At 41.3% G+C, this 24,385-nt stretch overlaps 2 gene segments (V, D, J or C); both read left to right on the top strand.

The window, feature by feature from the left end:
- LOC142856439 (Ig kappa chain V-III region MOPC 321-like) overlaps positions 1 to 24,385 on the top strand; it is a 137,641-nt gene that overhangs the window by 69,479 nt on the left and 43,777 nt on the right.
- On the top strand, positions 9,828 to 12,173 carry LOC142856447 (Ig kappa chain V-III region MOPC 63-like). The segment is given in 3 exon segments: positions 9,828 to 9,908; positions 10,152 to 10,507; positions 11,907 to 12,173. Coding segments are annotated over 2 exon segments (378 nt in total).

Below are 24,385 nucleotides of genomic sequence, written 5' to 3'. Positions count from 1 at the left end.
GCAAACTTGTGCAACCACTTTGGAAAGCAGTATGGCGGTTTCTCAGGAAATTCGGGATCAACTTACCACTGGAACCAGCAATACCACACTTGGGAATATACCCAAGAGAGGCCTTATCATACAACAAAAGTATATGCTCTACGATGTTCATAGCAGCATTGTTTGTGATAGCCAGAACCTGGAAACAACCTAGATGCCCTTCAATGGAAGAATGGATGAAGAAAGTATGGAATTTATACATATTAGAGTACTACTCAGCAATAAAAAACAAGGACTTCTTGAATTTTGCATGCAAATGGATGGAAATAGAAAACACTATCCTGAGTGAGGTAAGCCAGACCCAAAAAGAGGAACATGGGATGTACTCACTCATATTTGGTTTCTAGCCATAAACCAAGGACATTAGCTTATAATTAGTGATCCTAGAGAAGCTAAATAAGGAGAACCCAAAGAAAAACATATAGGCATCCTCCTGAATATTAACCTTCAGCAAGCGATGAAAGGAGACAGAGACAGAGACCCACATTGGAGCACAGGACTGAAATCTCAAGGTCCAAATCAGGAGCAGAAGGAGAGAGAGCATGAGCAAGGAACTCAGGACCGCGAGGGATGCACCCACACACTGAGACAATGGGGATGTTCTACTGGGAACTCACCAAGACCAGCTGGCCTGGGTCTGGAAAAGCCTGGGATAAAACCGGACTCTCTGAACATAGCGGACAATGAGGACTACTGACAACTCAAGAACAATGGCAATGGGTTTCTCATCCTACTGCACGCACTGGCTTTGTGGGAGCCTAGGCAGTTTGGATGCTCAACTTACTAGACCTGGATGGAGGTGGGGGTTCCTTGGACTTCCCATAGGACAGGGAACCCTGATTGCTTTTCGGGCTGTGGGGGGACTTAATTGGGGGAGGGAGAGGGAAATGTTGAGGCGGTGGCGGGGAATAGACAGAAATCTTTAATAAATAAATAAATTTAAAAAAAAAGAAGAGGTTATCAGAAACCTCCCTACAAAAAAAAAAAAAGCCCAGGACCAGATGGTTTCAATGCGGAATTCTACCAGAACTTCCAAGAAGAGCTAATACCTATACTCCTTAATGTATTTCACAATATAGAAACAGAAGAGGCACTGCCAAATTCCTTTTATGAAGCTACAGTCACCCTGATACCAAAACCACACAAAGACTCAACCAAGAAAGAAAATTACAGGCCAATCTCACTCATGAATATTGACGCAAAAATCCTCAACAAAATACTGGCAAACCGTATAAAGGAACACATTAGGAAAATTATCCGTTATGATCAAGTAGGCTTCATCCCAGAGATGCAGGGCTGGTTCAACATATGCAAATCTATCAACGTAATCCATCATATAAATAAACTGAAAGAAAAAAACTATATGATCATTTCATTAGATGCTGAAAAAGCATTTGACAAAATTCAACATCCCTTTATGATAAAAGTCTTGGAGAGATTAGGGATACAAGGGTCATACCTAAATATAATAAAAGCTATATACAGCAAGGCGACAGCTAACATCATTTAAACAGAGAGAAACTCAAAGACATCCCACTAAACTCAAGAACACGACAAGGCTGTCCACTCTGGCCATACCTCTTCAATATAGTGCTTGAAGTTCTAGCAATAGCAATAAGACAACATAATGGGATCAAGGGGATTCGAATTGGAAAGGAAGAAGTGAAACTTTTGTTATTTGCGGATGACATGATAGTGTACATAAGAGACCCCAAAAAACTCCACCACAGAACTTTTACAGCTGATAAACAGCTTTAGTAATGTGGCAGGATACAAGATCAGCTCCAATAAATCAGTTGCCCTCTTATACACAAAAAATATGGAAGAAGAGAGGAAAATCAGAGAAGCTTCACCTTTCACGATAGCCACAAACAGCATAAAATATCTTGGAGTAACTCTAACCAAGGATGTGAAAGATTTATTTGACAAGAACTTTAAGGCATTGAAGAAAGAAATTGAAGAGGATACCAGAAAATGGAAAGATCTTCCTTGCTCCTGGATTGGGAGGATCAACATAGTAAAAATGGCAATTCTACCAAAGGCAATTTATAGATTCAATGCAATCCCCATCAAGGTCCCATCAAAATTCTTCACAGAACTTGAGAGGACAATAATCAACTTTATATGGGAAAACAAAAAACCCAGGATAGCCAAAACAATTTTATGCAATAAAGGATCTACTGGAGGCATTACCATCCCTGACTTCAAACTCTATTACAGAGCTACAGTAATGAAAACAGGGTGGTACTGGCATAAAAACAGAGAAGTCGACCAAGGGAATCATATAGAAGACCCGAATTTTAACCCACAAACCTATGAACACCTCATTTTCAATAAAGGAGCTAAAAGTATACAATGGAAGAAAGAAAGCATCTTCAACAAATGGTGCTGGCACAACTGGATATCAACCTGTAGATGAATGAAAATAGACCCATATCTATCACCATGCACAGAACTCAAGTCCAAATGGATTAAAAGACCTCAATATCAGTCCAAACACACTGAACCTGATAGTAGAGAAAGTGGGAAATACCCTACAACAGATGGGCACAGGTGATCGCTTTCTATGTATAACCCCAGCAGCACAAACATTAAGAGCAACATTGAATTAATGGGACCTCCTGAGACTGAGAAGCTTCTGTAAAGCAAAGGACACTGTCACTAAGACAAAAGGCCACCTACTGACTGGGAGAAGATCTTCACCAACCCTGCAACAGACAAAGGTCTGATCTCCAAAATATATAAAGAACTCAAGAAACTAGACTTTAAAATGCTAATTAACCCAATTAAAAAATGGGGCACCGAACTGAACAGAGAATTCTCAATGGAAAAAGTTCAAATGGCTAAAAGACACTTAAAGTCATACTCAACCTCCTTGGTGATCAGGGAAATGCAAATCAAAACAACTTTGAGATATCATCTTACACCTGTCAGAATGGCTAAAATAAAAAACACCAATGATAGCCTTTGTTGGAGAGGCTGTGGAGAAAGGGGTACACTCATCCATTGCTGGTGGGAATGCAATCTTGTGCAACCACTTTGGAAATCAGTGTTTCGGTTTCTCAGGAAATTCGGGATCAACCTACCCCAGGAAACACCAATACCACTCTTGGGAATATACCCAAGAGATGCCCTATCATATGACAAATGCATTTGTTCAACAATGTTCATAGCAGTATTATTTGTAATAGCCAGAACCTGGAAACAACCTAGATGTCCTTCAATGGAAGAATGGATGAAGAAAGTGTGGAATATATACACATTAGAGTACTACGCTGAGGTAAAAAACAATGACTTCTTGAATTTTACATGCAAATGGATGGAAATAGGAAACACTATCCTGAGTGAGGTAACCCAGACCCAAAAAGAGGAACATGGGATGTACTCACTCATAATTGGTTTCTAGCCATAAATAAGGGTCACGGAGGCTACAATTGGTGAACCTAAAGAAGACAAATAAGAAGGTGAACCCAAGTAAAAACATATAGTTATCCTCTTGGCTATGGGAAGTAGACAAAATTGCTGGGGAGAAAAGTGGGATCTTGGGGGTGGGTTGGTTTGGGTGTAAGGGGAGATGGGGAGAGAAAAGTGAGAAGGGGAGGATGGGGGAACTTGGGGAAACAGGATGATTGGAATAAAGGAAGGCTGGATAGGGGAGCAGGGAAGCACAATTCTTAGTTAAGGGAGCCACCTTGGGTTGGCCATAGACTTGAACCTAGAGTGGCTCCCAGGAGCCCAAGGCGATGTCCCCAGTTAGTTCCTTGGGCAGCTGATGATAGGGAACCTGAAATGACCCTATCCTATAGCAATACTGACGAATATCTTGCATATCACCTTAGAACCTTCATCTGGTGATGGATGGAGATAGAGACAGAGACCCACACTGGAGCACTGGACAGAGCTCCCAAGGTCCCAATGAGGAGCAGAAGGAGGGAGAAGATGTGCAAGGAAGTCAGGACCACAAGGGGTACACCCACCCACTGAGACAGTGGGGCTGAACTATTGGGAGCTCACCAAGGCCAGCTGGTCTATGACTGAAAAAGCATGGGATAAAACCAGACTCTCTGAACATGGCGAACAATGAGGGCTGATGAGAAGCCAAGACATGGCATGGGTTTTGATCCTACTTCATGTTCTGGCTTTGTGGGAGCCTAGCAAGTTTGAATGTTCACCTTCCTAGACATGGACGGAGGGGGGAGGACCTTGGACTTTCCACAGGGCAGGGAACCCTGAGTGCTCTTTAGACTGGAGAGGGAGGGGGAGAGGAGTTGGGGGAGGGCGAGAAGGGTGGGAGGAGGGGGAGGGAAATGGGAGGCTGGGAGGAGGGGGAAACTTTTTTTCCTTTTCTCAATAAAATAAAAATAAACTTCCTTTTTATTTAAACAGAAAAAGGGAAGTGATGTGGGATTACCTGTGCTGTGAATACCATGGTTAATAAAGAAACTGTCTTGGCCTGATAGGGTAGAACAGAGCTAGGTGAGAAAAAATAAACTGAATACTGAGAGAAAGAAGGAGGAGTTAGGGAGAAGCCATAAAGCCACTGCCAGAGACAGACATGCTGAAATTTTTCTGGTAGGCCACAACCTTGTGGGGATGCACAGATTGATAGAGATGTGTTAAATTAAGATGAAAGAGTTATAAAATAAGAAGTTAGAGCTAATGGGCCAAGCAGTAATTTAAATATTATAATTTCTTTGTAATTATTTTGGTTTGGGCAATCAGGATGAATAAGCAGCCTCCCATCAACAGTGGGGTATATGTGAGATGTGAGATGGAGTAGAATATGAGAAGGATACATAACATAAATGAAAAATTAATTAAATAAAAAATTTAAAAATAAGGGAATAGAAAAAAAACAATGAGGCTTTTTATTCAACTATTAAAAAATCTCTAGGACAAGTAACTCAAAGACCTCAATGTAAATACAGATACACCAAACCTGACAGAAGTGAAAGTAGAGAATATCCTTGAATGCATTAGCACAGAAGACAACTTCCTGACTAGAAAACCAATAGGGAAGACACTAAGATCAATAATTAATAAATGGGGCCTTATGAAACTGAACATCCTCTAAAACGCAAAAGATACCATCAATAAAACAAAATGCAGCCTACAGAATGAGATGATTTTAGCAACTCTGCATATAACAGAGAAAAAATATGAAAAATATCTAAAAACTCAATAAACTATATATTGATAAAACAAATAATCTGGTTAAAAAATTAGGTACATATCTAAACATATTTCTCAAGAGAAGAATCTCAAATGGCAAAAAAAAAACACTTAAGGTGATGTTTAACATCCTTAGAAATCAGGAAAATGTGAATCAAAAAGACTCTGAGATTCCATCTTACATCTGTCAGAATGACTAAGATCAGTATCACCAGTGACATCTCATGCTGGGAAGAATATGAAACAAGAGAACTCTCCTCCATTGCTGGTGGGACTTCAAACTTGTACAGCCACTATGGAAATCAATATGGGGGTCCCTTAAAAAGTTGGGAATCCATCTGCCTCAAGACCCACCTATACTATGCTTATGCATATACTCAAAGAATATTCCTTCCTACCTCAAGGATATTTGCTCATCTGTGTTCATTGTGGTATTAATCATAATAGCCAGAAACTGGAAATAACTTAGATGTTCCTCAACAGAATGGACCAAAAAAAGTGGTACATTTACATAATGGAAAATTATTCAGTTGTTAAAAAAATATATCATCATAAAATTTGCAAGCAAATGGATGGAACTAGAAAAAAACATCCTGAGTGAGGTAACTCAGAATGAGAAAGATAAATATGGTATAAATTCCCTTATAAGGGACTACTAACTGTCAAGTAAATGATAACCATACTACAATCTGTGAACCCCGACAGGTTAGGCAAAGAGGAGGGGATTGCAAGAGACTCAGGGATTTCCCTAGAAGCAGGAACTGAACAGAAGATGAAGTAATTAGGAGATAGAGTAGGGGGAGAAAGTGTGGCAGAGATGGCTGGCATGAGGGCCTATGTGGGTGATGTGGAAGCCTAGGGCAATGGAAAGTTTTTGGAATCTATGAAGGTGATCCTAATGAGGGTTTCTAGCAATGGGGGATACAGAGCCTTAACTAGCCATCTCTGTAACCAGGCAAAACTCAGGGGCAGAACTGAGTTGCATTCAATTAAGTTGTTGGCCAAGTAGGGTCCCTTGGAAATCAAAAAAATATATATATATATAGGCTGTTGCTAAGACAAAAGGCTGTTTTAAGCAAACCGGCAGTGGGAACACATTACAGAGGATAACACCAACAGAACTCATTGAACATGAGGAAGTCAAGCGAGTGCCAACATTGAGCCCTTACCCTTAAGTTCTGTTCTCTCTTTGATGTTGGAAGGTAGTTGCCAAGTTACTGAAAGAGAAATGTAAACACCAAATGTGGTGGTTTGAAAGAAAATGGCTCTCCTAGAGAGTGGCACTATTAGAAAATGTGGCCTTGGTGGAAGAAGTGTGTCACTGATGGAGTAGGCTTTAAGGTCACTTTTGCTCTAATTTCCCTCAATGTGACTTTCAATACTTCCTGTGGTCTGCAAGATGTGTGACTTTTACTTACTCCAACACTACTTCGCCTGCACACTCCCCACCATGATCATAATGGGCTGAACCTCTGAAACTGTAAGCAAGCCACTCCTATTGTTGCCGTGGCCATGGTGTCTTTTCACAGCATTAAAAATTCTAAATAAAACACCAAGCCATCCATAAAATGATGTTGGATTCCCCTCTGTATGCATATTGATTAATGAATAAAGAAATCTTTTTGACCTGTGATAGGGTGGAATAGACCTACTCAGGAAAAACTAAACTAAATGCTGGGAGAAAGAAGGCAGAGTCAGAGTCAGGGAGAAGCCATGTAGCCCCACCAGATACAGACACCAGAGAAAACCTTGTCAGCAAGTTACAGCCATGTGGCAATAAATAGATTAATAAAAATGTGTTAAATAACAATGTAAGAGCTAGCCAATAAAAAGCTAGAACTAATAGGCCAAGCAGTGATTTAATTAATACAGTTTCTGAGTGGTTATTTTGGGAGTCTTTCCTGCCTGTAGAATATGCTAGGACAATTGTGGTGCAGAACTGGAAGGAGAAGCCAGTGAATGATCCATGTGGAACCAACAGAAGATGCCTATAGAAGTAATGGATGCAAAAATGCTAGTTAAAATGGAGAATATGTACAATTAGAGGAAGAATAATTGATAGAGGTAATATTAAGTGACCCCATTCTTTTGAATGAAGGGACTCCCAGTCAGTAACAACTATGAAGGGTTGACACAACCAGAGCGACTAAACATAAAGGGATGTCCATGTTACAGTTGTTCATCTTCTCCAAATGTTCCATAGAAAATCACATTGTCCAGGACATGACCAATGAGTGGTCTTTAGAAGACATCCTCATCCAGACTAGGTGGAAATCTCTGAGAATAGTCAAAATCCAACACCCCTTCATGATAAAGGTCTTGAAGTGATCAGGGATACAAAGACCATATCAAAACATAATAAAACATAGCAAACCCATTGCCACCATCAAATTTAATGGAGATAAACTCAAAGCAATTCCACTAAAATCAGAAACAAGACAAGGCTGTCTACTATCCCACATCTATTCAACATAGTTTTTGAAGTTCTGGATAGAGCAAGAAGACAACAAGAGGAGAACAAGGAGATTCAAATTGGAAAGGAAGAAGTCAAACTTTTGCTATTTGCAGATGATATGATAGCATGCATAAGCGACCCGCAAAACTCTACCAGTAAACTCCTACAGCTGATAAATATCTTCAGTAATGTGGAAGAATACAAGATCAACTCAAAAAAATCAGTAGACCTCATATATACAGATGATAAAGAAGCTGAGAAAGAAAACAGAGAAACATCACCCTTCAAAATAGCCTCAAAACATATAAAATATCTTGGGGTAATACTAACCAAAGAAGTGACAGACCTGTTTAACAAGAACTTTAAGTCTTTGAAAAAAGAAATTGAAGAAGTTACCAGAAAATGCAAAAAATGGAAAGATCTCCTATTCTTTTGGATATGTAGGATCAAAATTATTAAAATTGCAATCCTACAAAAACCTATCTATAGAGTTTATTCAATCCTCATCAAAGTCCCAACTCAGTTTTTCACAGACCCTGAAAGAACAATAATCAAATTCACATGGAAAAACAAAAAACACAGAATAGCCTAAAGAAATCCTGTACAATAAAAGAACTTCTGTAGGCATATCAATCCCTGACGTCAAACTCTACTACAGAGCTACAGTACTGAAAACAATCTGGTATTGGAATAAAAACAGAGAGGAGGACCAATGGCATCGAATCAAAGATGTGGATATTAATCCACACACCTTAGAACACATGATTTTTTCAAAGAAGCAGAAAATATCAAATGGAAAAAAGAAAGCATATTTAATAAATGAGGCTGGCATAACTGTATATCAACATGTATAAGACTGAAAATAGACCCATATCTATCACCATGCACAAAACTCAAGTCAAAATGGACCAAAGACCTAAACATAAAGACAGCCACACTAAACTTTATAGAAGAGAAAGTGGGAAGTACACTTGAATGTGTTGGCACAGGAGACCACTTCCTAAATATAACCCTAGTAGCACAGACACTTAGAGAAACAATTAATAAATGAGACCTCCTGAAACTGAAAAGCTTCTGTAAAGCAAAGGACACAGTCAACAGGACAAAAAGACAGCCTACAGATTGGGAAAAGATCTTCACCAACACCACATCAGACAGAGGACTGATCTCAAAAATATACAAAGAACTCAAGAAATTGGTCATCAAAAGAACAAATAATCTAATAAAAATGGTGTACTGACCTAAACAGAGAATTCTCAACAGAAGAAACTAAAATGGCTGGAAGACACTTAAGGAAATGTTCAGAAAATTAGGAAGCAACCTACCTCATGACCCACTAATACCACTTTTGGGTATTTACCCAAAGGATGCTCAATAATACCATGAGGCCATGTGCTCAGCTATGTTCATAGCAGCATTACTTGTCATAGCAAAAACCTAGAAATGACTAAATGCCCCTCAACCAAAGAATGTGTAAGAAATATGTGGTACATTTACACAATGAAGTACTACAGGGTGGAAAAAATGATATCTTGAAATTTGTGAACAAATGGATAAATCTAGAAAACATCATATTGGGTTAGGTAACCCAGAACCAAAAAGAGAAATATCACATGTACTCATTCATAAGTGGATTTATGACATAAAGAAAAAAGCCAGCATACAATTCACAATCCCAGAGAACCTAGACAACAAAGATGATCACAAGAGAGACATAAATTGATCTAATGTACATTGGAAGTAGAAAAAGACAAGTCTCCTGAGTAAATTGGGAGCATGGAGACCTTGGCAGAGGATAGACAGGGAAAAGAGATGAGTGGAGAAAAATATAAAGATCAATAAAAACAATGTTAAAAAGGAGAAAATGTTGAAGAATGAAGTTGCTCCTGAAATAACATACATTCTTTACAAAGCACATCCATAGTACACTCCCCATCATCAAACCTCAGAAAGACTAGAGGGTAAAGAGTCAAATGAATAGGCTGCAAGTCTCCTCTAAGACACGCTTGCTATGCTCTAGTGAATTTTGTGCTGACACCAACTCCCAGTGGGTGAAACAGGAGCAGGTGTCACTTTGAGCTCCAGCACAGTCTTCTGAGCTGATTTACATATTGAGTCATTATACAACAGCCCAGGCTCCTTTAAGGGCAGCTGCAGGAGCCTAAGAAGCATTCTCTTTTCAAGCACTCAGAGATGGAGTCAAAGGCACTCCTCCTATGGATGCTGCTGCTCAGGGTTCAAGGTGAGAGGGTGCAGAGCAGTGTTGGGGGCATCCACTGGCGCCATCATGGTTTTCCACGCCTCTAGTATCTTGATCATCAGATTAAAGGCATTTGTAATTGGTTTTAAGTTCCCCCATTCCTTTTCACTTTCTGTTCCTCAAAGAGATGCCCACAAGTATTCTTAGAAATTTTTAATGGAAAATTCCCTTGCTGGGAAAGTTTCTAAACATGTATAACCATGGTCTGTGTGTTTGTGATTCCAGGTTCCACTGGGGACATTGTGCTGACCCAGTCTCCAGGTTTGCTGACTGTGTCTCTGGGACAAAATGCCACCATCTCCTGCAAGACCAGTGAGAGTGTTGATGACTATAACATAAATCTTATGCACTGGTATCAACAGAAACCAGGACAGCCTCCCAAACTCCTCATCTATGATGCATCCAACCTAGCACCTGGGATCCCAGACAGGCTCAGTGGCAGTGGGTCTGGGACAGACTTCACCCTCACCATCAGTCCTGTGGAGGCTGATGATGCTGCAACCTATTACTGTCAGCAGGAAAAGAAGCGTCCTCCCACAGTGCTGCAGGGCTGAACAAAAACCTCCTGGGGTTGCTGCTCAGTGAGTCTCAGTCTCTCAGCTGACTCTTACTATCTGACATCTCAATACACAGCTCTAGACTTGTTTGAGGAAAGATCTTAACCAATGAAACAAACTTTTATTGACTAATTTACATGGTTATCCCATCCTACATACTTTATAATTTAGTGGTTTCCCAACAAATTATAGACCTTTATTATTGTTTCTTAATTAATAATTGTTCATTTACATTTTTATTAACACATATTTGCCTTTGGATGATTATCCCTTCTTCTGTCTGATCTCCCATACAAAATCTCTGCCTATTCTACCCACCCTCAATATTCCTTTATAGACTTTCCTATCAGTTAAGATTTACTGTTACTTTTTTAAAAATGTGTTTTTAAGAAATAATAAGTAAAAATTATTTCAACTGGGAAAAAAGGTAACCAAAGTCATGGGGGCGGGGGTGTTGTCAGAGGATAATGTACAGAAGTTAGTTCTTTCTTTCCACCATGTGAGGCCTGAGAATCAAACTCATTCTCATCGGTCTTTGCAGTAATCACCTTTTCTGTTATCAGCTGAGCAATCTCGCCAGTCTGACATACTATTTCTTTTTTTTTTTAATGATTTAATTTTAAACCAGGGTTAGGGGTACAAGCATGAGCGAATCCACAGCAGTCAGAACAGGGCAGTAGATGCCAAAGAGCAGGAGTTTCAGGAGGTTTGGGGATAGTTGATGTGGGTGCTGGAAACCAAACTACAAGAGCAGTAAGTGCTTTTAACTGCTAAGCCATTTATTTACCTCTGATCTACGATTTATTAAGGTACATTTTTAGAATTTGTAACTGATCCTATTGCCCTAAGACAATGGTAAACATAACAGAAGCACTATTCTCATTCATTTAATCTGAAAAGAGTTTTGAGTAGTTAAGATTGTCAGTAAGTCTTTCAGATGAAGGCTGACTTTCTCACCCCAGGGGTTTTATTCTTCAATTGCTTTTGTTTGTTTGCACTCACAAGCAGCCTGCCGCAGTTACTTAGAAACACAAGGCTGTGCTACACCTAATTTTCTACTTTGGTTCCAATGTTTCTATCTCTGTTTTTATTCCAAAATTATGTCTCTAGTATCAGATTATCTGATTGACTTTTTGTCTTTATATAATATTCATCATTTTAATGACTTCCATAGTTGTACCAAAGTCTTCCTACCCATTCCCTTTCCTTATTCCTTTCTTTATTTCTTTCTTCATCATTTGTGTGTGGTGTATAAAATATGCAAGGTGTTCATGTGACCCAGAGTACACATGAAGGACAGAGGATATAATAGATGTTGGTATCCAAATTCCACCTTGTTTCAGGCAGGGTGTCATCAGGGAACTTTCAAGACATGGTGGTGGGGGAAGGAGAAGAATTGATGGATACCTTCTTCTCTTTTCAGGTGGGCAATGAGTCCTCATCAGTGTGGACTTCTCTAGAGCACTGAGACACTTGAAATCCTTGCATCTTCAGTACCTAAGGGAGAAGTGCTTAGTATGTAACTGTATTGTTGCTTGCTGTGTCTATAAGATGGAAAGGAGAGAAAATGTCCTCCTAAGAGAAGTACTAACTGTAGTACAAGCATCCAACAACACCTATGTGGCCATGATGTTGGAAAATAACCTGAGGAAGCCTATACGCAAATAAATTTTTGCTTTCTGGGAAGAAATAGATCTCTGTGGATACTGTTATGTGGAATCTACCCTTCTGTCCTTCACTAGTACTGTGTCTATGGTGGAACAATGTCTCTGAGAAAACAAAAATTGGGATTCTCTATTTAAAAAAAAACACCATTAAGAGGTCCCCTGACACCTTTACTTTCCTGTTAAAGGAAACGTCAAGATAATTTCTGCCCTCTAGAATACAAATCCCCTTTCCTTGCAAAACTTGAATCAAATTAAATAAGACTGTTGAGATTTTTTTCAATTGGCCCTGACCAATATATTGAAACTTTCCAAACTCTCACCCTGTTAGTCGATATAACCTAGGAAAAGATAGTGTTAGTCCTAAGTCAGACAAATGTAAGTACAGGAAATCAGGTTGTTTCCAGGCTGCTGAGTCTTACACTGATGACCTTCTTGTATCCTGTGATCCATCTCACCAGTTTTTTTGTGAAGGGGAAACAGACCCTGAAGTGAAGGAGGTCTTTTCCCAAGGACTATTAATGGGACCATGATAGATGCTTCATGGAACAGCAAAATAAACATTTTCGAATTGTATCATGGAGAAATTAAAAAGAGCAAGGATCAAATCTTAATCTACCTGAAGTTGCCAAGGACAGGTCAAAAATATGTGGAAAAGCCCTGTATCTTTCTTGAAAAGAACATGGCAATGGAAAGATGAAATCCCCCCTACTTGACCCTGCCACCTGAGGTGGACAAGAGAGCTGAGCCTCCCTTAAAAGCTGCAGCACTCAGGAGTGTGGCCCCGACACCTTGCCTGGACAAGTAGAGCTGACCCTGAAGGTTAGGTGTAGGAGAGATGACCCTGAGGGTTTGAAAGCAGGATAACTATCTCAGCCCCTTACTCATCACCATAATGGGTGAACAAGCTGAACAATGTTGAAGACCTCACCCTGGTGGTGAAGACAGGGGAGAGCTGGCAGATTAACCAACTCTGCAACGAACCAGGCCCAGAACCAGTGTTAAGTTGGCCCAACTCAGCATCCTGGATGGTCATGGTGTCTGATCACTGAGAGCTAAAGATGGTAGCCAAAGAACTTAACAGTCCTATTGGACCCCCTGTGGGAAGGAGTGTGGATGCAGAGAATTCTGTTTCCAAAGATAGTCTAGTCTCCTATGTTCCCCTTTTCTAATTACATGGGAAAATGGCAGCTTCCTTTCCTTACAAGGGTAGTCTCTCTTCCAATTCCCAATGCCTAGTTTATCATCTGAGTTAAAATTCATCTCAAGAACACAATTTCTTTCCCTCATCAAATATAATATCCTCTAACATTGTAATTATATAAGGGATTATAAATCGTAACAGATTATTTAAAGTCACAGGATCTCAAAATCAAGCAACAGTCCCTGTAATACCCCAACATTGAGTGCTCCAAAGATTATTTAGTAATGGAATTCAGTAAACGATCTTCTCTTCATAACAAGGCTGTAGTCCATACCCACCTTGAACCCACTCCGCTATTCTTTGTTAACACAAATTCCTGAGAGGGCCAAATGGTTCACAGGCTTAGGTTTAAGCAATGTATTTTTCCGCTTACATTTACACCCTGATTATCAATATCTTTTTGCGTTGGGTATCCTTCAAACCAAACACACAACTCTCTTGAACTATATTATCCCAACAGTTCCAAAACAGTTCTCACTTTTATTGAAAGACACTGTCACGGGATCAATCTGCATTTTCTTATTTACAAGTTAATGTCCTCCAACATGCAGATAGCATCTTTCTTTGTACCTCCATTGATGGCATCTCTTAGGAAGGAACCACATAAGCAATTGGAGAGTGCACAGTATACTCTTGAATTACCACTGATTTATGAAGAAATCAGTGTGAAAATAATACTTAGAATCAAATGAAAATAATAGTAAAGCTTCTCATCATGTTTGGGATGCAACTAAATGATGGCAAGGAAAGTTTACGACTGTAAATGTCTACTTAAAGAAACAGAAAGACCTCAAATAATGGCAAAATTCAGAGAGATCTCAAGTAGTACTTAATGATGAGCCTCAAGGCCCAAGGAAAAGTTCAGGCTAAACTCAAAGTTAGTCAATGGCAAGAGGTGATAAATATCAGAACAGAAATTAATGAAATGGATTTTAAAATAACAGTGTATAACATTATTCAAAAACTTTGTTCTTTGAATAAATACACAGTCAACAGCAAGAGAAACAGACCTATATTAATAAAATAAAGATAGAAGGGAGGGTCCTGCAACACATGCAAGTAAATCCAGATAATCATTGGGTAGTACTTTAAAATCTTATATTCCCCCAAACTGGAAAATCTTGAAGAAATGGATATATGTCTAGACACATATGACATAATCACATTAAAACACAATGGTATCAACAACTTCAACAGAACAATAGCAAGCAACTCTATTGAAGTAGTAATATAATGACTCTCAACACTGAAGCTCACAACTGGAGGGATCCTATGTTAAATTCTACCAGACCTTTAATGAAGAGCTGACACTAATGCCCCTGGAAATGTTCCATGTCATAGAAAAGGAAGAAATAACACCACTATAAAGCCAGCATTTCCTAGATAATAACACAAAGACACAAGGGGAAAATTACAAAGAGACCAATTTCCCTAATTAACATAACCCCCCACAAAAAAAACCTGCAAGTTAAATCTAAGAATACATTGAGAGGGGTGCACATTATGACCAAACTGGTTTCAATACAGAGATGAAAGTTTGGTTCCAAAACAGAAAACATCAGGGCAGTGTGGAACACGCCTTTATTCCCAGCACTTGGAGAGGCAGAGGCAGTGGGATCTCAGTGAGTTTGAGATCGTCTTGGCCTGGTCTACAAAGTGAGTTCCAGGAGAGTCCAATCTATACAGAAAACACTGTCTTGAACCTGGAGTGTAAAAAGGTTGAGAACCCACTCTCTCACTCTTACTACATGTAATGCTCAAAGTCTCAGAGTAAAAAGGGAAGGGAGAGAAATGAAAGGAATATCAACAGTAAATGAAAGAGTGAAATTACAAAAAAAAATGTGTGCATAATTTATTTTTTTCATTATCTCTGAGCTGTTAAGGTCCATTGTTTGTTTTATTGTTTTTATATTTTTCTCAACTTCCCTTCCTCTATCTCCCTCTCCTTCTACCCTCTACCATGGTCCCCGTGTTCCAAATTTACTCAGTTCTTGTCTTTTTTTATTTCCCATGTAGATTAGATCCATGTTTCTCTTAGCATCATCCCTGTTGTCTAGGTTCTCGTGGATTGTGAATTGTAGACTGGTTTTTCTTTGCTTTATGTCTATAAGAAGATGCTTATGAGTCTGTACATATTATATTTGTCTTTCTGGGTCTGGGTTATCTCACTCAATATGATGTTTTCTAGATTCATCCATTTGCCTACAAATTTCAAGATGTCGTTATTTTTTTCTGCTGTGTAGTACTCCATTGTGTAAATGTATCACATTTTTTTATCTAAATGGAAAACTACAAAATGGGAAAAGATCTTCACCAACCCCACATTGGACTTGATCTCAAAATATACAAAGAATTCAAGAAACTGATCATCAAACAAATATATAATACATTAAAAACTGGGTACAGACCTAAGCAGAGAACTCTGAACAGACAAATCTAAAATGGCTAAAAAACACTTAAGGAAATGCTCAACATCCTTAGCCATTAGACAAATGCAAATCAAAACAACTCTGAGATTCTATCTTACACCTGTAAGAATGGCCAAGATTAAAAACATTGATGACAGCTGATGTTGGAGAGGATGTGGAGTAAGGGGACACTCCTCCATTGCTGGTGGGAGTGCAAACTTGTACAACTGCTTTGAAAATTAGTATGGCAATTTCTCAGAAAATTAGGAAACAACCTTCCTCAAGACCCAGCAACACCACTATTGGGTATATACCCAAAGGATGCTCAAATGTACCACAAGGACATGTGCTCAACTATGCTCAGGGCAGCATTATTTTCAATAGCCAGAACTGGGAAGCAACATAATATGTGTTTAAATTTAAAAGATTCTCAAAACTCAACCATAAAATTCTAAAAACTGAAAATACCTTCAGCAAAGAGCAGGATATAAAGTCAACATATGACAGTCAGTAGCATTTCTGTGTAATAACAAAGCTATTAAAAAAGAAATGAGGGAAATTCCATGCACAACTTCAAAATAAATAAATTACCTAGGAACCAGTTTGAGCAAGGAGGTTAAAGACCCTTACAATGAAATCATTAGGGCGTTGAAAACTGAAGATAATAGAAAGTGAAAGTGATGAAGGCTGTGGTGCCAACGTGATAAAAAAAAACACAATCCATATCAATATCCCACTGACACTCCCTATGAAACTATAAAAGCAATGCTGAAATTTATTATCTCTCTAACACCAACTGAGAGTGTGCTTTTCAGTACTCAGGCATGCAATCACTTCAGCATCTCTTGCCCTGAATTGCATTGAAAGGGTGAAGTCCTGTGTGCACATCACTTTTTCCATCAGTGCAATAAAAGGACTTAATGAGCTTAACATTGGCTTAGTTTGGGATCTTCTGCTTCATGATAGGAAAGTCCTATGTGAGTCTGTGGTGGGGCAGCACATCAGGACAGGAGTGTGGGGAGCAAAGCTGAGGATCTTGTGGACAGGAAAGAGGAGATCACAGGCACACAGTTGTCCCCATGAGCACAAAGTTAGTGACCTCAAACTTTCCCATTGGCCCTGTATTCATGCATGTTCCACCACCAAAATAACAACCTGGAGACCAAGGCTTTACCACATGGGCTTTCTGGACACAGTCAAGCTGAGTATAGTGAAGTCCTAGAGAGAGAGAAGCCCTGAGCTTCACTCAGCCCCTTGAGTTGTCACTTAATACATCTTCTCAAATATGTTTTTACTTAATAAAATGGTATCTTGTAGAATTTAAAAATATATGAGTAAAGATATGAAAATAAACTAAACCTCATGCCCAACATTAAAAAGATGTTATCATTGACTAGTGCATTTTTCACTAATGTTATAGTGGCTACTGCACATTTCTCCTACACTGTTGGTTGTGAGCCTAGGCTTTAACAGCTGAGCCATCTCTCCAGACCAGCTGTGCATTTCTCTATGAGTATATTAAGTAAAATGTCTCCCTGGTTTCCTTCAATTGACTGCTCATCCAAAATCACCAAGACATAATTTTAAGTTAAAAGTTTTAACGTAAATGAATCTAATATTAACTATGTAACCATTCTTATTATCTTTGGGACACCATAATTTTAAGAGTTCAAGCCGGGTTCCTCACTTCAAATACCGATTTTCAATAAGGATGAAACTAGTGGAATGGAGAGGGCTTGCTGCTCCCTGCTCTGAATATGCCACCGGGAAGTGACATGTGACTGTGAAGCAGTCATATGGATCCAGAATTGACCTTAGGTTGAGTGACGGAGGGACATGCCTTTTCCATGGTGATACCCATTCATCTACAAGGTTAGGTTTTCAGAGCCCATCTGCATGTTGTTCTCACTGCTCTCTGCCATTCCGACTCCTAATGATGTTTGGAATCAAGGCCACCTAATGACCCAACGTTCCCTTCTAATCTGAACCACAGCACAATTTTTTTTTCTATCTTGTAAAACCTGATTGCTTTCTCCTGTTAAGAAGAATCAAAATGTGAAATACATTGTTGTTGTAAATTACAAAAAAAAAAAATAACCTGGAGAGATGGCCCTGTGGTTAAGAGCCCATTCTGCTCTTTCAAAAGACATGAGTTCAGTTTCCTGCATCCACATGGCAGCTCACAACCATCTCTAATTCTATTTTGAGAGAGAATCCCATGCCCTACCCAAGGACAACAGGCACAAATATGGTGCAAAGACAGACAGACAGAATTCTCATATACATAAAATAGAAATAAAGATGTATTTTAAAAAGTTTAATTCTGGTCTAGGTTTGGTAGACACCAGAGGACAGCCATGACTTGGTCTGTGATCCTGATGCAGCTGTGAAGGTCTGTGTTGATGTCTGTGGCTCCCTATACCAACAAGGGCCCTGTGGATGCCCAGACCAAGCTGATGTCTAAGTGATGTGCTCCCACAGAGCACATGCCAATCCAGGATTCCTAAAACCTAGGACCATGGTGATGTTGGGCCAACACTGCTGTCAGGGGCCATGTGTGACTGGGCTCTGAGATGATATCCATGGCTCCTGTTGCCACCAAGGACCGTTCAGAGAGTTGAAGTTTGGGCCAACACCTGAGACCATGTTGGTCTTAGAGGGTCAAGCTGTCGCAGGGGCCATACAGACCTGGGTGGCCCATACTGCCACCAGAAGCTATGGAATCATCTCATTCTGAACCGTGAAAGGAGGCCATGTCTGGGTCCTTGACCCTGGCCCAGCCAGGGACTGTGACAATGTCAGTGGTTCCTGTTACAGTCAAAGGCTAGGTAGATATCCAGAAATCTGGGCTGACACCTGGTGATATGTTAGCATTTTGGGGGCACACTATCACTTGGGCCATGCCCATCTAGGCAATCTGCAATGCCAACTAGGGCCAAAATGACATCCAGGCCTGGGCAGTTGCCAAGGAGCTTGTCTTAGTACATGGTCCTACTGCAGCCTTAGTTTGTGCTGATGCCTGTTGCCACCAAAGGCTACACTGATTCCCAGGATCTGAGCCTCCATCTGTGTGTGGCCTTCTTGGTGCCAAAGATTGTGCTGCTGCTGAGCCCATACAGACAGGAATAACGCATGCTGCCACCCAGGACCAGGGCAATTGTATGGGCCTGAGGTGCAGCCAGGGTCATACCTGGGTTAGTGGCTCTGCCAAAGACAGGACTTGCACTGATGTTCAAGACTCCTGTCACCATCAAAGGCAATGCGGATATTCCAGCTCTGGGACCACACCCAGTGCCATGTGGAGATTCAAGGGCCAAGCTGTCATTGGGTCCACACCAATCTAATTGACTTGTGCTGGCACTGGGGCCATGGTATGTCCAAGCCTGGATGGCTGCGAGGGACCATGTCTGGGTCCATGGCCTTACCTCAGCAGAGGTCATTATTGATGCCCTTGGCTCTTGTTACAACCAAAAGCAGTGAGGATAGGGCTATACACAGTTGGCCGTGCTCCGCACCAACTACACCACTCTGGAGAGCAGGTCCTGTGCCTCCCCAAGGCAACACAGTAGAGCTGTCCTTGCTGTCGGGTATGGGTGAGCAGACCCTGAGTATGCAAGTGTGGGAGAGCTAGCCCCACAGTCCGTCACTCAGTGGCAAGGGAGAGAGAGAGAGAGGGAAAGAGAGAGAGAGAGAGAGAGAGAGAGAGAGAGAGAGAGAGAGAGACCAGAAAACCTGGTCCGAGCGTCACAAGAGTGGGAGACCTGATCCTGCCTGCCCCTTACCAGTTCCAGCACTCAGGAGAGTGGGCCCTGCACTAAGCTGGGCAGTATATAGTAGAGCTGACCCCAATGCTCGTGAGAGATCTGGCTCCACTCTTCATCTGCCTTATGGTGGAGAGGGTGAGAGAAAGATAACATTCCTGCCCTTGACTGCCTGCAGCAGGTGGGAGAGCTGGCCCTGAGGTCATGACAGTGGGGAAATTGGCACTGTCTCCCAGCAGCAGCAGTAGCAGCAGCACTAGAGAGAGCAGGCCCTGTATCTCACCTGGGCAGCACAGTAGAGCTGACCCTCTTGTGGGGGGAGGGCATGAGAGCAGGAGAACTGATCCCAGCGCCCTCATCTGCCATGTGTTGGCAAGGGTGATGCCCTCTCTTCCCTCACACCTTGCCAGCTGAAGCAGGCTAGAGAGCTGGGCTCAGGGCCCCAAAAATGGGAAAACTGGCCCTGCTCCTCATCAGCTGCAGCACATGGGAGAGTGGGCATGGCCTCTCACCAGGGTAGCACACTAGAGCTGACCCTGTTGGTGGGGCTCAGGTGAGCCAGGCAGGAGAGCTGCCCCCACCCCTCCCAGGTATGCCATAGGATGGGAAGTGTAAGGGGAAATGCCTTCCCCCCCCAACCCCTTGCCACCTGTGATAGGCAGGAGAGCCAACCTCAGGGGCATGAGAATGGAAGAGCTGGTCCTGCCCCTCTTCACCAAGTACAGCAATCTGGAGAGTATGACCTGCGTCTCTCCTGGGCAAACAGTAGAGCTGGCCCTGGTAGTGTGGCTGTGGGTGAGCGGGACCTAGGGTGTGAGAGAAGAACTGGCCCTGCTCCTTACTGTCTGCGACATTGGGTGAGCTAGCCAGGGCAGTGCTGGAGAGCTTGCCTGGGTGGTAAAGAGAGAAAGCTGGCAGGCTGATGAACCCTCACAGTTATCACACAGGCCCAGAACCAGGGCTATGAGGTAGCCCACCCCAACATCCACCTCATCTATGAACTGCTAGAGCATGCGAAGGGGCCAGATCTGCAGAACCAACGCTGTAGGGTCTCCATGACACAAGGCAACAACAGAATATCCAAGAGGATACCAGTGGGGCCCAGTATTGAGGGTGTAGCAGAAGCCAGAGGCCTCAAGCCAGACCAATGACTCATTGCCATGAACACTTACAGTTAAAGATATATAGACTAAAGGGTATACTGTGTGACTCACTGGGCCACACTACAGCTTCCCTACCGAGGTTTGGTTTATTTTTTGTTTGGTTGGCTGGCTGGTTGGTTGGTTTGGTTTGGGGGGGGGGTGTTTTTGGTTTTGGTTTTGGTTTTGGTTTTACTTTTAAACTTTGTTTTGAGTAAGGGCAGAGGGAAAAAGAAATGGAATGGGAACAGGAGTAGGATTGGGATGCATGATGTGAAATCCACAATGAATCAACAAAAAGGTTTTTTATTTTTTTAGTTTAATTTTGAGGGATAAAATTGCTCCTCCAACTCACATCCTTAAAAGCAAAGCAGTGACAGTGCATTCCCTACAGGGAAGCTCAAAATAACAGAACATGATGATTCTCCAGGGCCAGCCACTCAATCACCTGGGATACACTAAAATATTCAGGAATTCTTTACTAATCGTAACTGCCATAGGGTGACACAAGAGCAGGTGTCCTTTGAGCACCAACTCAAGCCTTTATGAGCTGATTTGCATATTGAGACATTAGCCACAGTGCAGATTGCTCAGAGCACCTTTAAAGGCATCTTGTCAGTCCCCAAGAAGCAACCTCTTGTCCAGCTCTCAGAGATGGGGTCAGCTGCTCTCCTGCTGTGCACACTGTTGCTCTGGGTTCCAGGTGAGAGGAGTATTAGGAGCAACCACTGTGGCCATTCTTGGTTTTTACGCATTGATGTCCTGATCACTGAAATTTTGAGATTTCGTTGGTTTTAAGTTTCCCTTTTATTTTATGACTTCCCAGACTGTACCTTATGACTGCTGTTTCAGATTCCACAACATGATGGTTGTATATTGTGGTGCTTTTGGTAGATCCATGAAAGCAATGTGTATTTATCATTTCAGGCTCTGCTGAGGACATTGTGCTTACCCAGTCTCCAGCTTCTTTGACACTGTCTCTAGGGCAAAGGGCCACCATCTCCTGCAAGGCCAGCCAGAGTGTCTCTATAGGTAGTGTTATTCATCAAATGTACTGGTATCAACAGAAACCAGGACAGCCTCCCAAACTCCTCATCTCCATTGCATCCAACCTCGAACCTGGGGTCCCTGCCAGGTTCAGTGGCAGTGGGTCTGGGACAGACTTCACCCTCTCCATCAATCCTGTGGAGGCTGATGATGCTGCAACCTATTACTGTCTGCAGAATTATGACCTTCCTCCCACAGTGCTTCAGGGCTGAACAAAAACCTGCTGGGGCTGCTGCTCACTGAAGCTCAGTCTCTGAGCTGTGTGAGCTGTGTAAGCTGTCTCTCAGTCATAGAACTCTAAAAGCTTTGCTTCCAAAAGGTGGGGGGGGAGCTGTGAAATACAAGTTTTTTTTATACTGTTATATGTGTTTGTTCCACTCTATGCTTTATAATTTAACAACTTATTTGCTAAATAAAGACCTCTCTGGTACTATTTCCAAAGCATTTCTATAGTCAATAGATTGACTCAACAGCAATTTTTTTCAACAGCAATTTTAAACTTACCAAAAAAAACCTTTTTCAGGATCATTTAAAATAATAAAAGCTTTAAACATTGAAAGTTGTCATCTATCTGGCAGACATAAGCTGACATTCTCACCCTAATGTGTTTTCACTTCTATGTGTTTGGGATTACAAAAAAAGAAAAAGAAACTTTCAGTAGATCAAAATGTGAGGTTTCTGCAGTTGCTTTTACTGCCTTGATTCTGATCTGCATCTCTGTGTCCATCACAAACATGTATTCACAGTCATGGATTTATCAATCATTCTTTCCTCCATGTCCATTAGCCATGTCTTTTTCTATAGCATCTTCCACATGTGTGGACACACTCTCTTTTTGCTTTCTTTCATTTATAATCCCATTTTCACTATCCTTTAGGAAGTGGAGGATAGTTAAGATCTCACCATATATCCTGCGCTCAACTGGAAATCACTATCTAGTGCCCATTGACACTAAACTTGCGACCTCCCTGTCCCTTCCCCCTGGCTACTAGATCATGACACCATGCCCAGCTCCATTTCATTTCCTTGATCTACCATTGCAGGTGCATGAACTATAGAAAACCAAGTGTGCACAGCCACAATCACGGAAGTTTTACTTCCCAGGTATCTTCTAATTCTACATGAGCCTTTTTTGTGCTTCTGCATCCTCCACATGTGGACCAGGGAAGCTCAACAGAATGATCTTTAACAACTTTTCTCAGATGCACATCTCCTGAGTGTTTCAAGTTTACAGTTCTAGAACACAATAGTGAAACTGTGTTGCATTAGTTTCCTACTGCTGTACAATAGCTAGCACAAACTCAGTGACCTTATGAGCTCAACAACTGTAATCTGAGCACAGTTTATCTGGGTTATCTCATCAGGGTCACATAGGCTACAGTCAAGGAGTTGTCAGGGCGACATTCTCATCTCCTTCTCAGCTCCATCAGCATGTTTATTCATGCATGGCTGAGTATGCTACAGCCTTATTAACTGTGGGCTAGAGGCTTCCCTAAAGTCCTACATTGAAAGTTCATGTGGAATCTCAGTTATCGCAACAGCAAGGGAATGCACAGCAGAGCAGAAGCAGCTTCTCTTTAATGGCTTTGACCTGATTAAGTTGGGCACCCAGGTCAATCTCCTTTTAAATGAACTCTGAATATTTGGAATTTGTATGTTTATTACATCTACAAAATCTCACTTTCTCTCTGTGTTTAAGGGAGCAGAAGATAGTCACAAGTTTTCTCACAGGCCAGATGCAGCTGTTCCAAAGACAGCATTATGACCTCTGGGTCTTAGAAGTCACTTGAAGCAGAGAAAAATGAGCTGATCTGGGCTCTTCTTGAACGTCCTGAAATTAAAGTCACTTGTGGGTAACATTCTGGGATCTTGTGGTTCCTCCGCTCAAACCCCTGTATGTCACTGCAGAAAAACAGTCTACTTTTTTTGTCTTTGGCAATGAGGAAGGCCAAGAAGTGCACTGGGAGCTGAGTGGTGGTACTCAGACTTCTACATCAGCTCTATGAGTCCTCACATCTCTCTTCTCATTGCTCTGTACCTGTGCCTGTGGCCATGTCAGAGGAGCAGCAGGTGGCAATCGAGCTTCAAGAGACTGCCCAGCAGAAAGCAAAGCACTGATGAATGAATCTCGGATAGGCAAGCCTCATCCACCTTCCCAGAGCCTCGGCTCCAAAATGTCTCTTGCTACTGCTGTATCTTTATATGCTTGCTGCTGCCATTTTTCTGTGGTATCTGGCATGGTGTGAGTGGGTATGGAGGGATCCACACTGCCTTTAATGTAGTGTGATTATCTCATTCTACCAGGCATATTTACCTGTAGATTATTATGAAGATGATTTCCTCTTACGCTGTACTGTTTAGCTGAAATAATGCTAGTGTTATTTTAAGTAGAATTTTGATGATTAGTGGTTTTAAAACAACAGTAATAGATTATGACAAGAGGTTAATATAGTGGGAAATTAATATAAGTAAGGGTAGAATATAGTTTTGCTTCTGCCTCTCATAAAGCAAGGTCTGCAAAAGGTAGAAAATAGGAACAAGGAAGTGTCACGCAGCTGGGATTTATGACTTTCTCTTGAGAAGTCATACAGACTTAGGTTAATGATTAAGGAAAACAGCTGAGTCCCAGAAGCTAGGCTATCTCAAGTCCTTTTAATCCTAATGTTGGGAGAAGTGTTC

The sequence above is a fragment of the Microtus pennsylvanicus genome, chromosome 8 (genome assembly GCF_037038515.1).
Source record: "Microtus pennsylvanicus isolate mMicPen1 chromosome 8, mMicPen1.hap1, whole genome shotgun sequence".
NCBI classification, from domain to species: Eukaryota; Metazoa; Chordata; class Mammalia; order Rodentia; family Cricetidae; genus Microtus; species Microtus pennsylvanicus.
Note: the sequence above shows the minus strand (reverse complement) of the source record. Positions and strands in the feature narration are given on the sequence as shown.